We start from the raw sequence: 16,046 nt of genomic DNA, 5'->3' as shown, positions 1-16,046 counted from the left end.
GTAAAGAGATTGGAGTGTTATACTCAAGTGCAGAGTCTAGGAGAATTAATTTCCTCATGTCAAGTCTTTAAGGTGGCATGGTTAGTGAAGTAGTTAGTGCAGTGCTTTTATAGCACCAACGATTGGGACTAGGGTTCGAATCCCACATGTCTGCATGAGTTTTCCCCGAGAGTTCTAGTTTCCACCTACCCTCTAAAATGTACCAGGGATTGTAAGGCAATTCGGTGCAATTGGTTGGTATGGGCTTGTAGGCTGAAAGAGCCTGTTTCCGTGCTTTATGTCAAAATTTAAAAAAAATAAAATTTATGAAATTTTCATAATCCAAGGACCCCTGCGATGCCCTTTTATCCCCACTACATTTCACTGGGTTTAACAGAGACTGTTGAATTGATTAAATTACAATTAAGTGGGCATCGCAAACACCAGTGGCCTCTTCTGACTGGTTTCATACTTTCAGTGGTCCTGCTCAATTTCTTCTAATCCCTCAACCAATTAATCCAAAGGTTCGCCATTTTAGAAAATTAGAAAATTTTGCTGCTCCATAAGAGAGCAGATAATGCAGTTCAAGGTGACAAGTGAATTCTATCTTTGCAAGACTATGATTTGACTGCTCATAATAAACTTACAGGCCACAAAATTAACTTAGTTTTCTTCAAGAAAATCTTGTTAAGTCACTAACCATCTCCTGAATGTTACAACAAAATGGCCAGAAAATTACATTTTGATGTGTGCTTAAAGGAAAAGACTTCCTTGTAGCTCAGGTAAATTTTAAACATTACCAGCAATGAAACTTTGCCAATAAAATTAAAAACTTCTTAGTCATTTATTTCCTTGTCAGATCTGAAGAAGAAAAAAAAAACACTTTAGTAATTCAAATAAATTCTAGGTGGCATAAAATAAAATTGTTTCTCCTGCCTTTATAGTATATGTTCCAATTCAATATAAAATCTACATTTTTGGAAAAAAAATGTTAAACCCCAGATAGTTCAAGAATATATGCCTTGAGCACCTTCAGCTTAACACTGACATTTCCAAGTTGACATATTTTAGTAGCTAATGCTGCTTTTAGGTGAGCTGCTGAACTCCACTTTAACACGCTTGAGCCCACTTTATGGTGTAAAGATGCAATGATGTTTCCCCTCTGTGAAAGCAACTGCTGCATTACAATACATGAGAGAAGGGAGCCTCTGGTGACAGGGGCCCCCAAGAACAGCACTGTCCCACCAAGTGAACCTGCTACACCCCTTGGTACTTCAGGCATCACCTGCAGAACTGTCAGGAAGCTTGGGTGGATCACTAATTCCCCTGTTAAACACATACAAATTTTGAATTGGAATTAAAGAATCAATTAGCATTACATGGGTACTTGAAAGGAAAGTTCAAATCTGAAGCACATTACACCTGAAGCATTCAAAACTATCCATCAAAATGGATTCAGTCAGATTTGACATCGTCCTTAATTCCAACATTTCTAATCTCAGACTTGTCAAAGCACCAGCCTATTTTCCAGCACAATCAATGTAAAGGATACCAGCAACTGAAAGTGAGCAAATTTAAACTCTTGGGAGTTTTTCCTGGACCCAAAACACTAATGGGATCGGGAAAATAGCATGTCAGTACCTCTCCTTCCTCAGGAGTTTGTGGAGTTTTGGTACGACACTGGAAACCCTAGCAAATTTCTACAGATGTGTGGTAACAGCTGCATGATGGTATCTGGTATGGGGACTCCAATACCCCTGTGCATGAAGCCTGAAAAAAAGTAGTAGGGACAGAACCCAGGACATCAGAGGTAAAATACCCTCTACCATTAAGAATCTCAACAGGGAACGCTGCCATTAGAGAGCAGCAGCAATAAGCAAGGATCGACATCAGCCAGCACATGGTCTGTTCTCATTGGTACCATCAGGAAAAAGGTAAAGGTGCCACAAGACTCACACCACCAGGTTCGGGAACAACTGCTACCCCTCCACCATCAGACTCCTCAACGACAAAATCAATCAGGGACTCATTTAAGGACTCTTACTTTGCACTTTATTTTTTTCTATCTGTATTGCAGTTTGTTTATATTTCTTCATGCATACATTGAGTACAGTTTTTTTTGCACTACCAATAAGTGGTAATTCTGCCTTGTCCATCGGAAAAAGAATCTCAGGGTTTTATTTATACACTCTGACAATAAATCTGAAATTTGAACTAGTTATTCTATCAACACTCTTTCCAAATCATTACGTAGCCTCTCAAATTCCAGTTAGAGTCAAGAGATTATAAACTCTTTGCAGAGTCCACACAGACATTAATCTATCAGAATCCCAGCAAACTTGCAACAATACCCTGTGGTAATTGGCATATATGTTACTTAATAGTAAATCAGAATCTAATTGGGAAGCAATACTTCATGAAGTGAATGAAAACTGAGAGAAAGTAAAAAGAATTATTGTAAATATGCACACAACATTCATCTGGATGAAAAAGTCTAATTTGCAATTGGATTTTTTTCCCCTGAGAACCTTATGCATCACTTTGGATAATAAGTGTGAAACAGATATAAAATTAGCAACATATGATATTCCCAGAAGGGAGATTTCTTTAAATCCAAGTGTCATCTAACAGAACTATACTTGCGACAGTGGCAACTTATAGGTTGGCATCAGGAAAAAGTGTTTGGTACACATCTGTCTGCTTCATTGAGAAATTTACAGTGGCCTCTCTAACACTCGATTTCTGTTATCTTCTCTAGTCATTCTTATTCATCATCACACTGCTCCAAAGAGTAAAATTATTCAGATTGCAGCAAAACATGTAGAGAAGAAACTTTTGGAGCAGAAGAGCGACAATATATGAAGAAGTCAAAATTAGGTTCTATAGCATCACTGTACTCATCACCCACCAGAAATAACCATTATTAAAACCTCTTAATATGTATTCCTCAGGAATTCTGTCCTTGAAATATCATCTAACATCTGGTGTGAGAGAGGGAGAGAAATCAATTGTAATTGGAGACCAGAAGTAGTATTAAAAAACTTTTGAATCAAGACAGTGAGATTTCTTCATTTTCTGATTTTTGCCAAAGATAAAATTACACTGGACAAGAAAGATTTTGCTTCCTGAACACCTCTGTTTTTGGGCTGATGATCATGAAAATGGCCTTAAAAATTTCCTGTCATGCACCAATTTTTAGATATAACCTATTTTGTGATTTCCTGTCACATTTTAAGTCTATTCATACATTACCCACAAACCAAGCTGTTTTGTCAGTCCACACATGGCTGAGCATGCACTCAGTGCAGCTGCTATGCAAATGTTGTCTTAGGCCTGGGCATGCTTAGACAGGATAGATGCAGACAGGCTATAAAAGCATCTCGCATATACAGATCTCTGGATTACATGGATATAGACTGAACACATATTGATGCACATGTTGTTAAGGCAGGTTGTTAACTTTGTGTATTTAACAACAGCACTTATTGTCTTCAAGAAAAGTTAATTCTTTAAACTACCGTATTTGAAAGCATATAGTATCCCCCTTTTACCCCCAAAAAAAGTCACCTCAAAAACCACCCTGGGTCCTATAAACGAAGGTAACATTTTGGTGCTGCCATTTTGGGTACCAAAATACAAACGTGGTGGAGGCTTTCCTCCACAAGGTAGCGACAGGAGGAAAGCGCTCAATAAGCCCACGGAGGAGCTGCGGCTGTTCAGGAAGTGGCCCCACAGCTTTGCGGACTATTTTCCCCTCGGGTGACCCGTGCTTTCTGGAGTTGGTGCCGTCATTTACTTCCCCAGTGAGAAAGCCCATTCACTCACTCGCTCCCAACCCCTCCATCCCTCCTGCTTGCTCTCTCCCACTCCCTCCTGCTGCTCACTCTCTCCCACAGTGCTTTGAGGGAAGCGCTAGGCCTCGATGATAAGGCTTCGTTCGACTAGGACAGCTCAACAGGCTGCTCGTTCACTGCCACCCGCCCCCACACCTCATTCAATCTTTTCAGGGAGCCATGCTCGTCAGACAAAGGCTCACCATGGAGCCTGATCACTGAGGCCCAGCACTCCCCTCAAAGCAAGCGATCTATCGTCTGCTCCCTGCGATGGTGGACCTGGGCCCTGCCCATTGCCCTGGCTCCTCGCCCATCTGCGGATCCCGGCATGCTTGTTAATCAATTGGCATTTCTACAGTGAGAAGACGCAGCATGAGCCTCCGTCATGATTCTGCTGTTGCTCAAGTGTGAGGAGGCTTCGGCATCTCAGCCATGCAAGGCTGAAGGGTTTTCATCGAGGTGAGTGAAGGTAAATACACTAAAACAAATTTTTCCTGAAATCTCACACTAAAAATGAGGGGGGGGGGGGGGGGGGAGGGTCCGATACGCCATCAAATACAGAATGCGAGTGCAGAGAGAGGGCAGAAGGTCAAAAGTATGATGTCAGGTGTTCTGAGTTTGTGAGGAATGACAGGCAGGGGAGGAAACTTAAATGTACCCAGTTAAAGGGTTTGAAATGTGTGTATTTCAATGCTAGGAGAATTAGGAATAAAGGAGATGAACTTAGAGCATTGATCAGTACATGGAACTACGATGTTATGGCTGTTTCAGAGACTTGGCTGGTGGAAGTGCAGGATTGGCTGATACAGGTAGCAGGGATGAGATGTAAAAGGAATAGAATGGGAGGAATGAGAGCGGAGGGGGAGAGTAGCATTACTGGTCACAGCTATACAAAAGGAGGATGCTGCAGATGGTGTCAGAATCAGAATGAATGGTCACGAACATATTATGAAATTTGTTTTTTTTTGGTGCAGCATCACATCAGTGGGAACATTTATATGAACGACATTACAAAAATAAATAAAAAATAGTGCACGAAACGTCAAAGAAAGGCATTATCTTTGGTTCATTGATTATTCAGGAATCTGATGGCAGCCGGGAAGAAGCTGTCCTTGTGCCATTGAATGCTTGCTTTAGGCTTCTGTATCTTTTTCCCCGATGGTAGCAGAGTGAAAGAGGGCATGGCCCGGGTGGTAGGGGCCCTTGAGGATAAAAGTTGCTTTCTTAAGATACTGCCTCTTGTAGATAGCCTTCCACAGGTCATGCCTGAAGTTCTTATAGAAATCTGGATCCCCTGGCTTTAAACACCCTTGATCTTGCCCTCAGCAGGTTGTGAATCCTCAGGTTCACCCAAGCCTTCTGATTAGGGAATACCCATTATGTGCAAGTAGGCACACAATTATCCACGCAGGTCTTGATGAAGTCGGTGACACATGTTGCATATTCATTCAAGTCTACGGATGAGTTCTTGAATATGTTCCAGTCCACTGATTCAAAGCAATCCTGTAGATGCTTCTCGGCCTCCCACGACCATACTTTCGCCATCTTCACCACTGTGTGTGTGGTCCTCAGTCTCTGCTTGTACGCTGAGAGTAGAAGTACAACCAGGTGATCAGACTTGCCAAAGTGCAGTTGTGGTATGACTCAGTAGGCATTCTTCATGATGGTGTAGTAGTGGTCGAGTGTGTTGGCTCCTCGCCTCTCGCATGTGACATGATAATGGTAGCTCATCAGGTTGGTGTGATTGAAATCCCCTCCAATGATCAGGATATGCTGTCTCATGGTTGCTCATCACAGTGTGCTCAACCTGATGTTAGCCTGGGACAGAATGAACACTGCAATCAAGATGATGGTGGTGAACTCCCTCGACAGGTAGAACGGGTGGCACATGTTGCCAGATGTTCCAGATCAGGAGGAGCAGGACCCTGAGTGTCTACTGAGTTAGTGTGGGTGGAAGTCAGAAATAGGAAGGGAGCAATCACTATACTGGGAGGAGTCTATAGGCCCCCAAATAGCCCTGGGGACACCAAGGAACAGAAAGATAGGCAGATTTTGGAATGGTGTAGTATTACAGAGTTGTTGTTATGAGAGTCTTCCACTTCCCTCATATTGACCGGCCCTTCTTGACTGCAAGTAGGGTAGATGGGGCTGCAGTTGTCATGTGTGTTCAAGAAGCATTTCTCACACAGTACAGTATGTGGACCAGCGGATGAGAGGAGAGGCCATACTGGATCTAATTCTGGGTAATGAACCTGGTCAGGTGGCGGACCTCTCAGTGAGGGAGTATTTTGGAGAGAGTGACCACAACTTCCTGAGCTTTAGCACAGCTATGGATAAGGATAAGAGCAGACAAAATGGGGAAGTGTTTAATTGGGGAAAGGATCATCACGATGGGATACGGCAGGAACTAGTGAGAGTAAATTGGAAACAGATGTTCAAGCGTGATGGCACAGAACTAATATGGATGAAGTTTAGGGTCCACTTGTGCTGGATTCAGGATAGGTTTGCCCCACTGGCTCATGGAAAAGTGGATAGGAAAAGAGATGAAACAAGTGATGCAGTTAATCAAGAGGAAGAAAGAAGCAGACAGGAAACAGGAAGGACTTAAGAGAAGTATATGATAGCCAGGAAGAAGCTTAAGAAAGGACTTATGAGAGCTCAAAGGGGGGGATGAGAAAGCCTTGTCATGAAGGATTAAAGAGAACCCCAAGGTATTCTATGCATATGTGAAGAACAGAAAGATGATGAGAATGAAGGTGGGGCTAATAAAGGAGGGTATATGATCTTGGAGGCAGAGGAAGTTGGAGAGGTCCTAAATTAATACTTTGCTTCAGCATTCACAAGAGAAAAGGATCTGGATCAGGTTGGAATAGAATAGACTTACAAGCTGGACAACATTGAGATTAAGGAAGATGTATTGTTAGATCTTCTTAAAAACATTAGTACAAGTCCCCGGGGCCAGATGCAATATACCCCAGGTTGCTGTGGGAAGTGAAAGAAGAGACAGCTGGGGCACAGGGGAAGTGCCAGAGGATTTGAGAATGGCAAATGTGGTCTTAAAAAAGATAATAGGGAGAATCTGGAGAATTATAGATCAATGAGTCTTATGTCAGTGGTGTGCAAACTATTGGAGAGGATTCTTAAAGACAGGATCTATGAGCATTTGGAAAAGTACAGTCTATTCAAAGATAGTCAGCATGACTTTGTGAAGGGAAGGTCATGCCTCACAAGCCTAATTTAGATTTTTGAGGAAGTAAAAACAGAAAGAGATGAGAGAAGGATGGTAGAAGTGGTCTATATGTATTTTAGTAAGGCATTTGACAAAATCCACATGAGAGACAATTTCAGAAAGGCATGAGATCCATGGAACCTTGGCAGTGTAGAAAGAAAAGAGTAGTAGTGGAAGGAAAATATTCTGCCTGGAGGTCAGTAACTAGAGTTCCACAAGGATCTGTTTTGGGATCCCTACTCTTTGTGATCTTTATAAATGACCAGGATGAAGAGGCAGAGAATGGATCAGTAAGTTTGCAGATGATACAAAGGTTGGAGGAGTTGTGGAAGGTGCTGAAGGTTGTCACAGGTTACAAAAGGATTTAGATAGGATGAAGAGCTGGGTGGAATAGTGTCAGATGAAGTTCAATCTGGATAAATGTGAGGTGATGCATTTTAGAAGGACAAACGAGAAGGATGAGTACAGGGTTAATGGTCAGTTACTTAGGAGTGTGGATGAACAGGGGAACCTTGGGGTCCAAATCCATACATCTCTCAAGGTCACCATACAGGTTGATAGGATAGTTAAGAAACCCTAATGGATGTTGGGCTTCATTAATGGGGGATTTAGTTAAAGAATCAAGAGGTCATGTAGCAACTATACAAATCTCTGGTGAGACCACACTTGGAGTATTGTGTTCAGTTCTGGTCACCTCATTATAGGAATAATGTGGAAGCTATGGAGTGTGTGCAGAGGAGATTTACCTGGATATTGAAAAATGCAAATTATAGCCTTTGCAAAATGAGTCTAAAGAGGTAAGGTTAGCAGAGCTGGGACTTTTCTCTTTGGAGCATAGAAGTATGAGAGGACACAATAGAGGTTTACAAGATTATGAGAGCCATAGATAAAGCAGACAGCCAGTGCCTGTTTCCCAGGAAGGAATAGGAAACACCAGAGGACAGAAGTACAAAGTGCAAAGTGAAGGAAGATATCAGGAGTAAGTTCTTTTTAAAAAAAAAACAGAGCTGTGTGTGCTTGGCATGCCTTGCCAAGAAAGTTTTCACTTTTGAACACGTCCAAATTGCGTGTAATGTTGTTCCAGTCTCTTGTTTACAGCGAAAGCATCGATCTGATGCTGTTGTGTCCCACTCTTTTAATTTCTGAGTAATATAGAATCTATGTAGCCAGTTATATTGAATCATACATAATCTAGTATTTATCGTGTTGCTCGTTGTTCCTGTACTTAACTTCTCCCATTTTCATCTTTATCTTGATGTTTAAACCTTTTTCCCCAACTTTGTGAAGGGGAAGGGGGGGTGATGTCACGCTGATGGAGTTGTGACTGGGGAAAACCAGCCCTCCACAGAGAAAAGAAAAAAAGAAAAAACAAAGCTGGACAGAAAACTCAAGTGATGGCACCAAAAAAGGAGATCAGAGAGACAGATAAAGAAGAAGACAGGAAAACAGCAGAAAGAAAAGATAGGCCTTACCTTAAAAAATAACGCCCGATCCCCGAAGCCGTTAGACGCCCAGCTGGGCAACGACCCTTCCCGAAATGGACTACAAAAATGGCTCGCTGAACCACAAAAAGTATCGCAACTGCGCATAACAAAAAAGACACTGACAGGAGAGGGGCCTAACAATGGGATACAACTGAAGTGAGAGAGAGAGTCAGGCAGGTGGCAAGAAGAGGTGAACAGAAGACAAGAGAAGGAGCCAGAGAGAGAAGAAAAGGAAGACAAAGACTGTCACGGAATAAAAGGCAAAAAAGATAAACTGATAATAGATAGAGAATTTTTTTGAAGAACAAATGAAGACATTAAAAGATATTTTAACAACAGAATTTGACACAATTAAAATAAAAATGGAAAAAGCAGAAGATAGAATGCAAAGACTAGAGCTGGCCAAAGCAGATATAGGAAAAAGAACAGATGAAGTGGAAGAAAGTCAGACAGCTGTGGAATTAGAAATGAATGAACTAAAAGAAAAACTGAAAGATAGAGACAAGGAAATTAAAGAGATACAAGATTTGTCAATTCAAAAAATTGATGTGTTGGAGAATTATAGCAAATGAAACAATATAAAAATAGTAGGCGTACAAGAAGGCATAGAAGGGTCAGACATAAAGGGGTTCATAAAAAGATGGATCCCACAAGTCTTGAAAGCTGAAGAACTACAAGACAAAATAGAAATTGAAAGAGCCCATAGAGTATTAGTGCCAAAGCCGCATTCAAACCAAAAACCACGCTCCTTAATAATAAAGTTACTAAGACACACAACGAAAGAAAAAATATTAGAACGGGCAAAGGAAAAAGTAAAAGAAAATAAACAACCACTAGAATATAAAGGACAAAAAAATATTTTTGTATCTGGACATTAGTTTTGAGCTCTTAAAGAAACAAAAGGAGTTTAGCTTGACAAAACAGACATTGTGGAAGAAAGGCTATAATTTTGTGCTATGACATCCAGCAGTATTAAAAATATTAATTCCTGGGGAACAAAATAGACTGTTCTCAGACCTGAAAAAAGCTCAACACTTTGGAGAACAATTGCTGAACAGACAATGAAACGAGAAGTACTAAAAAAGTGTTATAAAGATAATAATGTGAATATGAAGTTTAAGGTTGAAAAAGATAAAGGGAAAAAGATAAGAAAGAAGGATAAAAAGCTTTGTCATACTTTTGGAAAATATATAGTGCTTCTCGGTGGAGGGGGGGGTCGCTGGTGAGGAAAGAAGAACTGCTACTGCAAAATCTGTTGACGCTTGTGGTTATTACTGCAACCCAAATAGATGAGGGAGTTGTGGTTGTTTGGCAAGAAGTCAAAGACAACCCAATGCAGGGGTGGGTTAACATTATTTTGGAATATTTTATGTGTTATTTTTTGTAGGGGTTTCTAGGATAATTTGTTTTTTTAATCGTGTCATCATGTATTGAGACATGCAAAAATAATTTAAAAAGAAATATTGGAAAAAGAGAGATGTAAGAGTTGAGGAGACAAGAGAGAATTGAAAAAAGAGGTACAAGATGGGCACATTAAATTACATGACCGTAAATATTAATGGAATACACAACCAAATTAAAAGGAAGAGGTAACTGACATTACTAAAAAAAAAGAAAGTGGACATTGCATTTGTGGAAGAAATGTACTTACCCGAGATAGAACATAATAAATTGAAAAGGGACTGGGTAGGTTATGTAGTGGCATCATCATACAACTCAAAATCCAGGGGAGTAGCTATATTAGTTAACAAAAATTTACCAATCAATATAAAGGAAATAATAACAGATCCAACAGGCAGATAATGACGAAGTGCCAGATTTATTCAGAATTTTAATATCTAAATATCTATGCACCTAACAAAGAAGATCAGGAATTTATGCAAAACATCTTCCTAAAGATAACAGATACACAGGGAAATTTCTTGCTAGGAGGGGGTTTCAACTTCAACCTGGACCCAATAATAGACAAAACTGGGAAGACAATTAACAATAAGAATAAAGTAATTAAATTTACATTGAAATCAATGCAGGACATGAAACTAATTGATATATGGAGAAAGCAACACCCAAAAGAGAGAGAATATTCATAGTACTCGAAGAGACATAAGATCTACTCAATAATCAACGTTTTTGTTATCGGTGCAGATCCAAGGGAGAGTTAAGACAGAGTATAAAGCAAGATTATTATCTGATCACTCACCCTTGTTATTAACAATCGAATGCCAACCAGTTTACCTATCTCGGCTGCACCATTTCATTGGATGCAAGGATCAACAACGAGATAGACAACAGACTCGCCAAGGCAAATAGCGCCTTTGGAAGACTACACAAAAGAGTCTGGAAAAACAACCAACTGAAAAACCTCACAAAGATTAGCGTATACAGAGCCGTTGTCATTACCCACACTCCTGTTCGGCTCCGAATCATGGGTCCTCTACCGGCATCACCTACGGCTCCTAGAACGCTTCCACCAGCGTTGTCTCCGCTCCATCCTCAACATTCATTGGAGCAACTTCATCTCCAACATCGAAGTACTCGAGATGGCAGAGGCCAACAGCATCGAATCCATGCTGCTGAAGATCAAACTGCGCTGGGTAGGTCACGTCTCCAGAATGGAGGACCATCACCTTCCCAAGATCGTGTTATATGGCAAGCTCTCCACTGGCCACCAAGACAGAGGTGCACCAAAGAAGTGGTACAAGGACTGTCTAAAGAAATCTCTTGGTGCTTGCCACATTGACCACCACCAGTGGGCTGATATCGCCTCAAACCGTGCATCTTGGCGCCTCACAGTTCGGCGGGCCGCAACCTCCTTTCTAGAAGACCGCAGAGCCCACCTCACTGACAAAAGACAAAGGAGGAAAAACCCAACACCCAACCCCAACCCACCAATTTTCCCTTGCAACCGTTGCAACCGTGTCTGTCTGTCCCGCATCGGACTTGTCAGCCATAAACAAGCCTGCAGCTGACGTGGACATTACCCCTCCATAAATCTTCGTCCGCGAAGCCAAACCAAAGAAGAAGAGAGGATGTCCCACCAAAGGCATATAGATAGAGACTAAACCCTGCACTGTTAAAAAGGCAAGATCTCAAGGAATATATTGAACAGCAAATTAAAATATATTTTGAGATAAATATAGAGTCAGTAAAAGATAAATTAATTTTATGGGACACAATGAAGACCTTTGTTAGAGGACAAATAATTAACTATATGACTAAAATTAAAAAGGAATATAAATCAGGAAGTAGAACAGTTGGAAAAAGAGATAACAATTATAGAAAAGGAATTAGCGAAAAGAGAAGATACAGAGAAAAAGAGAATTGGAAGAGAAAAAATTAAAATTCGAAACACAACAAACATATAAAGTAGAGAAAAATATAATGAAAACAATCAAAGATATTATGAACTGGGAGAGAAAACCCACAAAATATTGGCCTGGCAACTTAAAACAGAACAAGCTAAAAGAACCATTCTAGCGACAAGAAAAGATGATAAGCAAATCACATATAACCCATTGGAGATTAATTAATTTAAAAAAAATCTCTATAAACAATTATACCAAACTGAAAATATAGGAAAAATGACAAAATTGATGAATTTTTATCTAATATTGAACTATCACATCTACAAATAGAACAAAATAAATTGACTGAATCTTTTAAGACTGAAATAGTACAGGATATATTAATGAAACTACCAAACAATATAACACCAGGTGAAGATGGATTCCCTATAGAGTTTTATAAAGTTTTTAGGAATCTATTAATCCCTCCCCTCCTAGAAGTAATGAATCAGGTGGAAGAGCCCCAAAACTTACCAGAATCATGTAAAACAGCAATAATTACAGTAATTCTGAAAGAGGGAAAAGACTCGCTATTGCCAAAGTCATACAGACCAAAATCATTATTAAATACAAATAATAAATTAATAGCAAAATTACTAGCAAACAGACTGAATGACTGTAAGGCAAGACCAAACTGGATTTGTTAAAAAAAAAAGACGGGCAGCTGATAAGGTTCGTAAACTTATCAATTTAATTCATACAGCACAAATAAATAAAATGCCAATGGTAGCTGTTACGCTGGACACAGAGAAAGTCTTTGACAGGGTAGAGTGGAATTATTTGTTTAAAGTGATTCAGAAATTTAAACTACAAGAAAAATTTATTAACTGGATTAGAGCATTATATAATGGACCGTTAGCAAAGGTAGTAATAAATGAATATGTACCAGATCACTTTAAAGTAAGCAGGTCAACAAGACAGGGATGCCCATTGAACCCTTCACTGTTTGCTTTGGTTATAGAACCATTGGTGGAGTTGATAAGGAAGGAAGCTATGATAAAAGGAATAAAAATAAAAGAGAAAGAATATAAAATGTCCTCCACCCATCTTGATGTAATCTACAAATTTAGCCACAAAACTATTTAATCCATAATCTTAATCATCAATATACATTGAAGAGAGGCCGCAACACCGATCCCTGCAGAACACCATGAGTAACCAGCAACCAGCCAGAACAGGATCCCTTTATTCCCACCCTTTGCCTTCTGCCTGACAGCAATGCTCCACCCAATCTAATACCTTTCCTGTAATTCCATGGTCTCCCATCTTATTAAGCAGCCTGTCATGTGGCACCTTAATGAAAGCCTTTTGAAAATCCAAATACAGAACATCTACAGCCTCAGCCTCCTGCACTCTGAGGAATAAAGACACAGCCTATCCAACCTCTCCCTATAATACGCATTCTCTAGTCCAACCAACTTCCTGGTGAATATCCTCTGCCCCTTTCTAACTTATTGGTATCCTTCCGACGGATGGAAAACCCAAACTGTACATAGCACTCAGTGGTCACGCCAATACCTTTACAGCTGAAGTATGATGCCCCAATATTTATACTCAGTACTCCACCCAGAGAATGCAAGCATTCCAAGTGCCTTCTTCACCATCCTGTCCACCTGAATTGCCACTTTTAAGGAACCATGCACCTGAACCCCCACGTCTCTCATGAGAGCACCTCAGTTTTCTTCAGGCTGACTTCCAGGCCAAACATTTTGGCCTGAAGAAAACTGAGGTCCTCCATCAGCCAGCTCCCCACCATGACTACCAGCACCCCCCCCCTACATCTCCATCGGGCACACAAAATTCAAAATTGTCAACTAGTTTACCTATCTCAGCTGCACCATTTCATCGGATGCAAAGATCGACAACGAGATAGACAACAGACTCGCCAAGGCAAATAGCGCCTTTGGAAGACTACACAAAAGAGTCTGGAAAAACAACCAACTGAAAAACCTCACAAAGATTAGCGTATACAGAGCCGTTGTCATTACCCACACTCCTGTTCGGCTCCGAATCATGGGTCCTCTACCGGCATCACCTATGGCTCCTAGAACGCTTCCACCAGCGTTGTCTCCGCTCCATCCTCAACATTCATTGGAGCAACTTCATCCCTAACATCGAAGTACTCAAGATGGCAGAGGCCGACAGCATCGAATCCACGCTGCAGAAGATCCAACTGCGCTGGGTAGGTCACGTCTCCAGAATGGAGGACCATCGCCTTCCCAAGATCGTGTTATACGGCGAGCTCTCCACTGGCCACCGTGACAGAGGTGCACCAAAGAAGAGGTACAAGGACTGCCTAAAGAAATCTCTTGGTGCCTGCCACATTGACCACCGCCAGTGGGCTGATATCGCCTCAAACTGTGCATCTTGGCGCCTCACAGTTCAGCGGGCAGCAACCTCCTTTGAAGAAGACTGCAGAGCCCACCTCACTGACAAGAGACAAAGGAAGAAAAACCCAACACCCAACCCCAACCAACCAATTTTCCCTTGCAACCGCTGCAACCGTGTCTGCCTGTCCCACATCGGACTTGTCAGCTACAAACGAGCCTGCAGCTGACGTGGACATTACCCCTCCATAAATCTTGGTCCACGAAGCCAAGCCAAAGAAAAGAAGAGAGCAAATGCTGCTTGCTCAATGCTGTCAACAACTTAGTCCTTGATTAAAAGTAAATTGATTAGTTCATAATGAGCCAGTTTGGATCTGTGCTGCTCTTTGTGAACAGGTCTCACTTGGGTCATTTTGCACAATAAAACACAAAAGTCTGCAGACCCTGATATTGTAGTAAAAACACACCGAAATACTGAAGGAACTCGACTGGTTTTTTTTTCAGGGAAGATATATGGCCAATATTTTGGGCCTGGGTCCTTCTTCAATGAAAAAGCTAGCGGCAGTGCATCTCAAAGGTTGCACAATGTCAGGTAACTGCTAGTTGGATCTTATTCAACAGCTTGGATCACAGGAACCTCTTCTCTCTCTGGTCCTGCTCCTTCCCATTTCTCCTCTCCTATGCCTTCCCATTCCCATATCTCTGCTTGCTTTCAGTCCATCTCTCCTGGCCCTTTCAGCCTCTCGATGTGGAATGTAAGATCCTGAAATGCATCTCATCTAAAACTACCACTAAATCCCAGGAAGAATTTTTCTGGTGGCCTGCTTTATCCTTCGTGTTTTACAATATGTCACACCTGTTTAGTATCAGAACACCATGGCTTCATGTGGTAGTATTCTGATTCATGCCATTTTGTTTTAGAATTCAAACAAATTATATGCTTGGCACTGACAGTTCTTTAGTTAGTTGTTCAAAAATAGCAATCATGGCAGTTTTCAACCACATGGCCAGACTCAACAGGATCAAACCATCAATAATTCGCATTGAGATTTATCTGAAAGTTCAGGCTGGGGAGAGACCTGCTTTCATTCCATGTATTGAAAAACTCATTTACTGCCAATAAACATAGTTCTCAATAACAGGCAAAGCAAATCTCGCAACTTTAAACTAGAAAACCCCCCACTTCAACAGTCGCTTAAGTTTTGAAGATTGTTTTTGTTTTAAAACCCCATGCCGTTCTTACCTTTTTGGGAAGGAAAGAGGTGTTTCCGCTCTATTCACGTTGCCCGTGCAAGAGGGCTGTATCCTCTTTAAATAAATACTTCCTCGTCTGCTACCGATTTGCAGAGAATGACTTCAGGCAAACGCAGGCCCAGCCCCTGGAACACGGGAGGGACTGACAATCTGCTGGTGAAATCTATCAGCGGCTTGTCCTCGACACTTATGTGCAGGGCTGCGGGCAGAACACCTCCCATTGAGGGCAAGCGCGGCGGTGCGTGTGTCCTGCAGGGAGGGCATTCTCACCCCTCGTCCACTTCCCATTCATTTATGGATGCTTATGCCAACCTCGCATGTCTTTTAAGGCACCTCTTTATTTTTTTCTCGCCCCACAATCTGCACGATCCCAGTTGGTGAATAAAGTTATTCTGGCCCGTTGACAAAACCGAACAGCAAGGAACACGACATCCTTTTTGCTCCATATAAATATTTACACAAAATATTATTAAATCTTTGCAACATTTACTGCATTCTCAAATTAAACCAATGTTCAATCTTTCCCAGGATGTGCTCCCAAGGTTCCAGAAAGCCTCCAGGGAGCCAACAGGCTTGCAGAGGTGGTCCTCACTTTA

The 16,046-nt window shown here is 41.2% G+C and overlaps 1 protein-coding gene across 2 annotated transcripts in view; it reads right to left on the bottom strand.

Annotated features, from left to right (window-relative positions):
• The window catches only part of LOC138736756 (adhesion G-protein coupled receptor F2-like), a 91,598-nt gene extending 76,038 nt beyond the window's left edge, over positions 1-15,560 (bottom strand). The window contains exons 1-2 of one of the 2 annotated variants that reach the window (XM_069886764.1): positions 15,440-15,560; positions 12,344-12,378 (exon numbers count right to left, since the gene is read on the bottom strand). In XM_069886764.1, coding sequence (XP_069742865.1) covers positions 12,344-12,352 — 9 coding nt within the window. In that variant the 5' untranslated portion in view covers positions 12,353-12,378; positions 15,440-15,560. The remainder of the gene's footprint in view (positions 1-12,343; positions 12,379-15,439) is intronic. The other variant, XM_069886765.1, reaches the window with a different exon arrangement.
• Between the last annotated feature and the right edge of the window lie 486 nt (positions 15,561-16,046).

Source organism: Narcine bancroftii, chromosome 6, assembly GCF_036971445.1.
Source record: "Narcine bancroftii isolate sNarBan1 chromosome 6, sNarBan1.hap1, whole genome shotgun sequence".
Lineage (NCBI taxonomy): Eukaryota > Metazoa > Chordata > Chondrichthyes > Torpediniformes > Narcinidae > Narcine > Narcine bancroftii.
The sequence above is the reverse complement of the archived record's forward strand: the minus strand, read 5'-3'. Positions and strand labels throughout refer to the sequence as shown.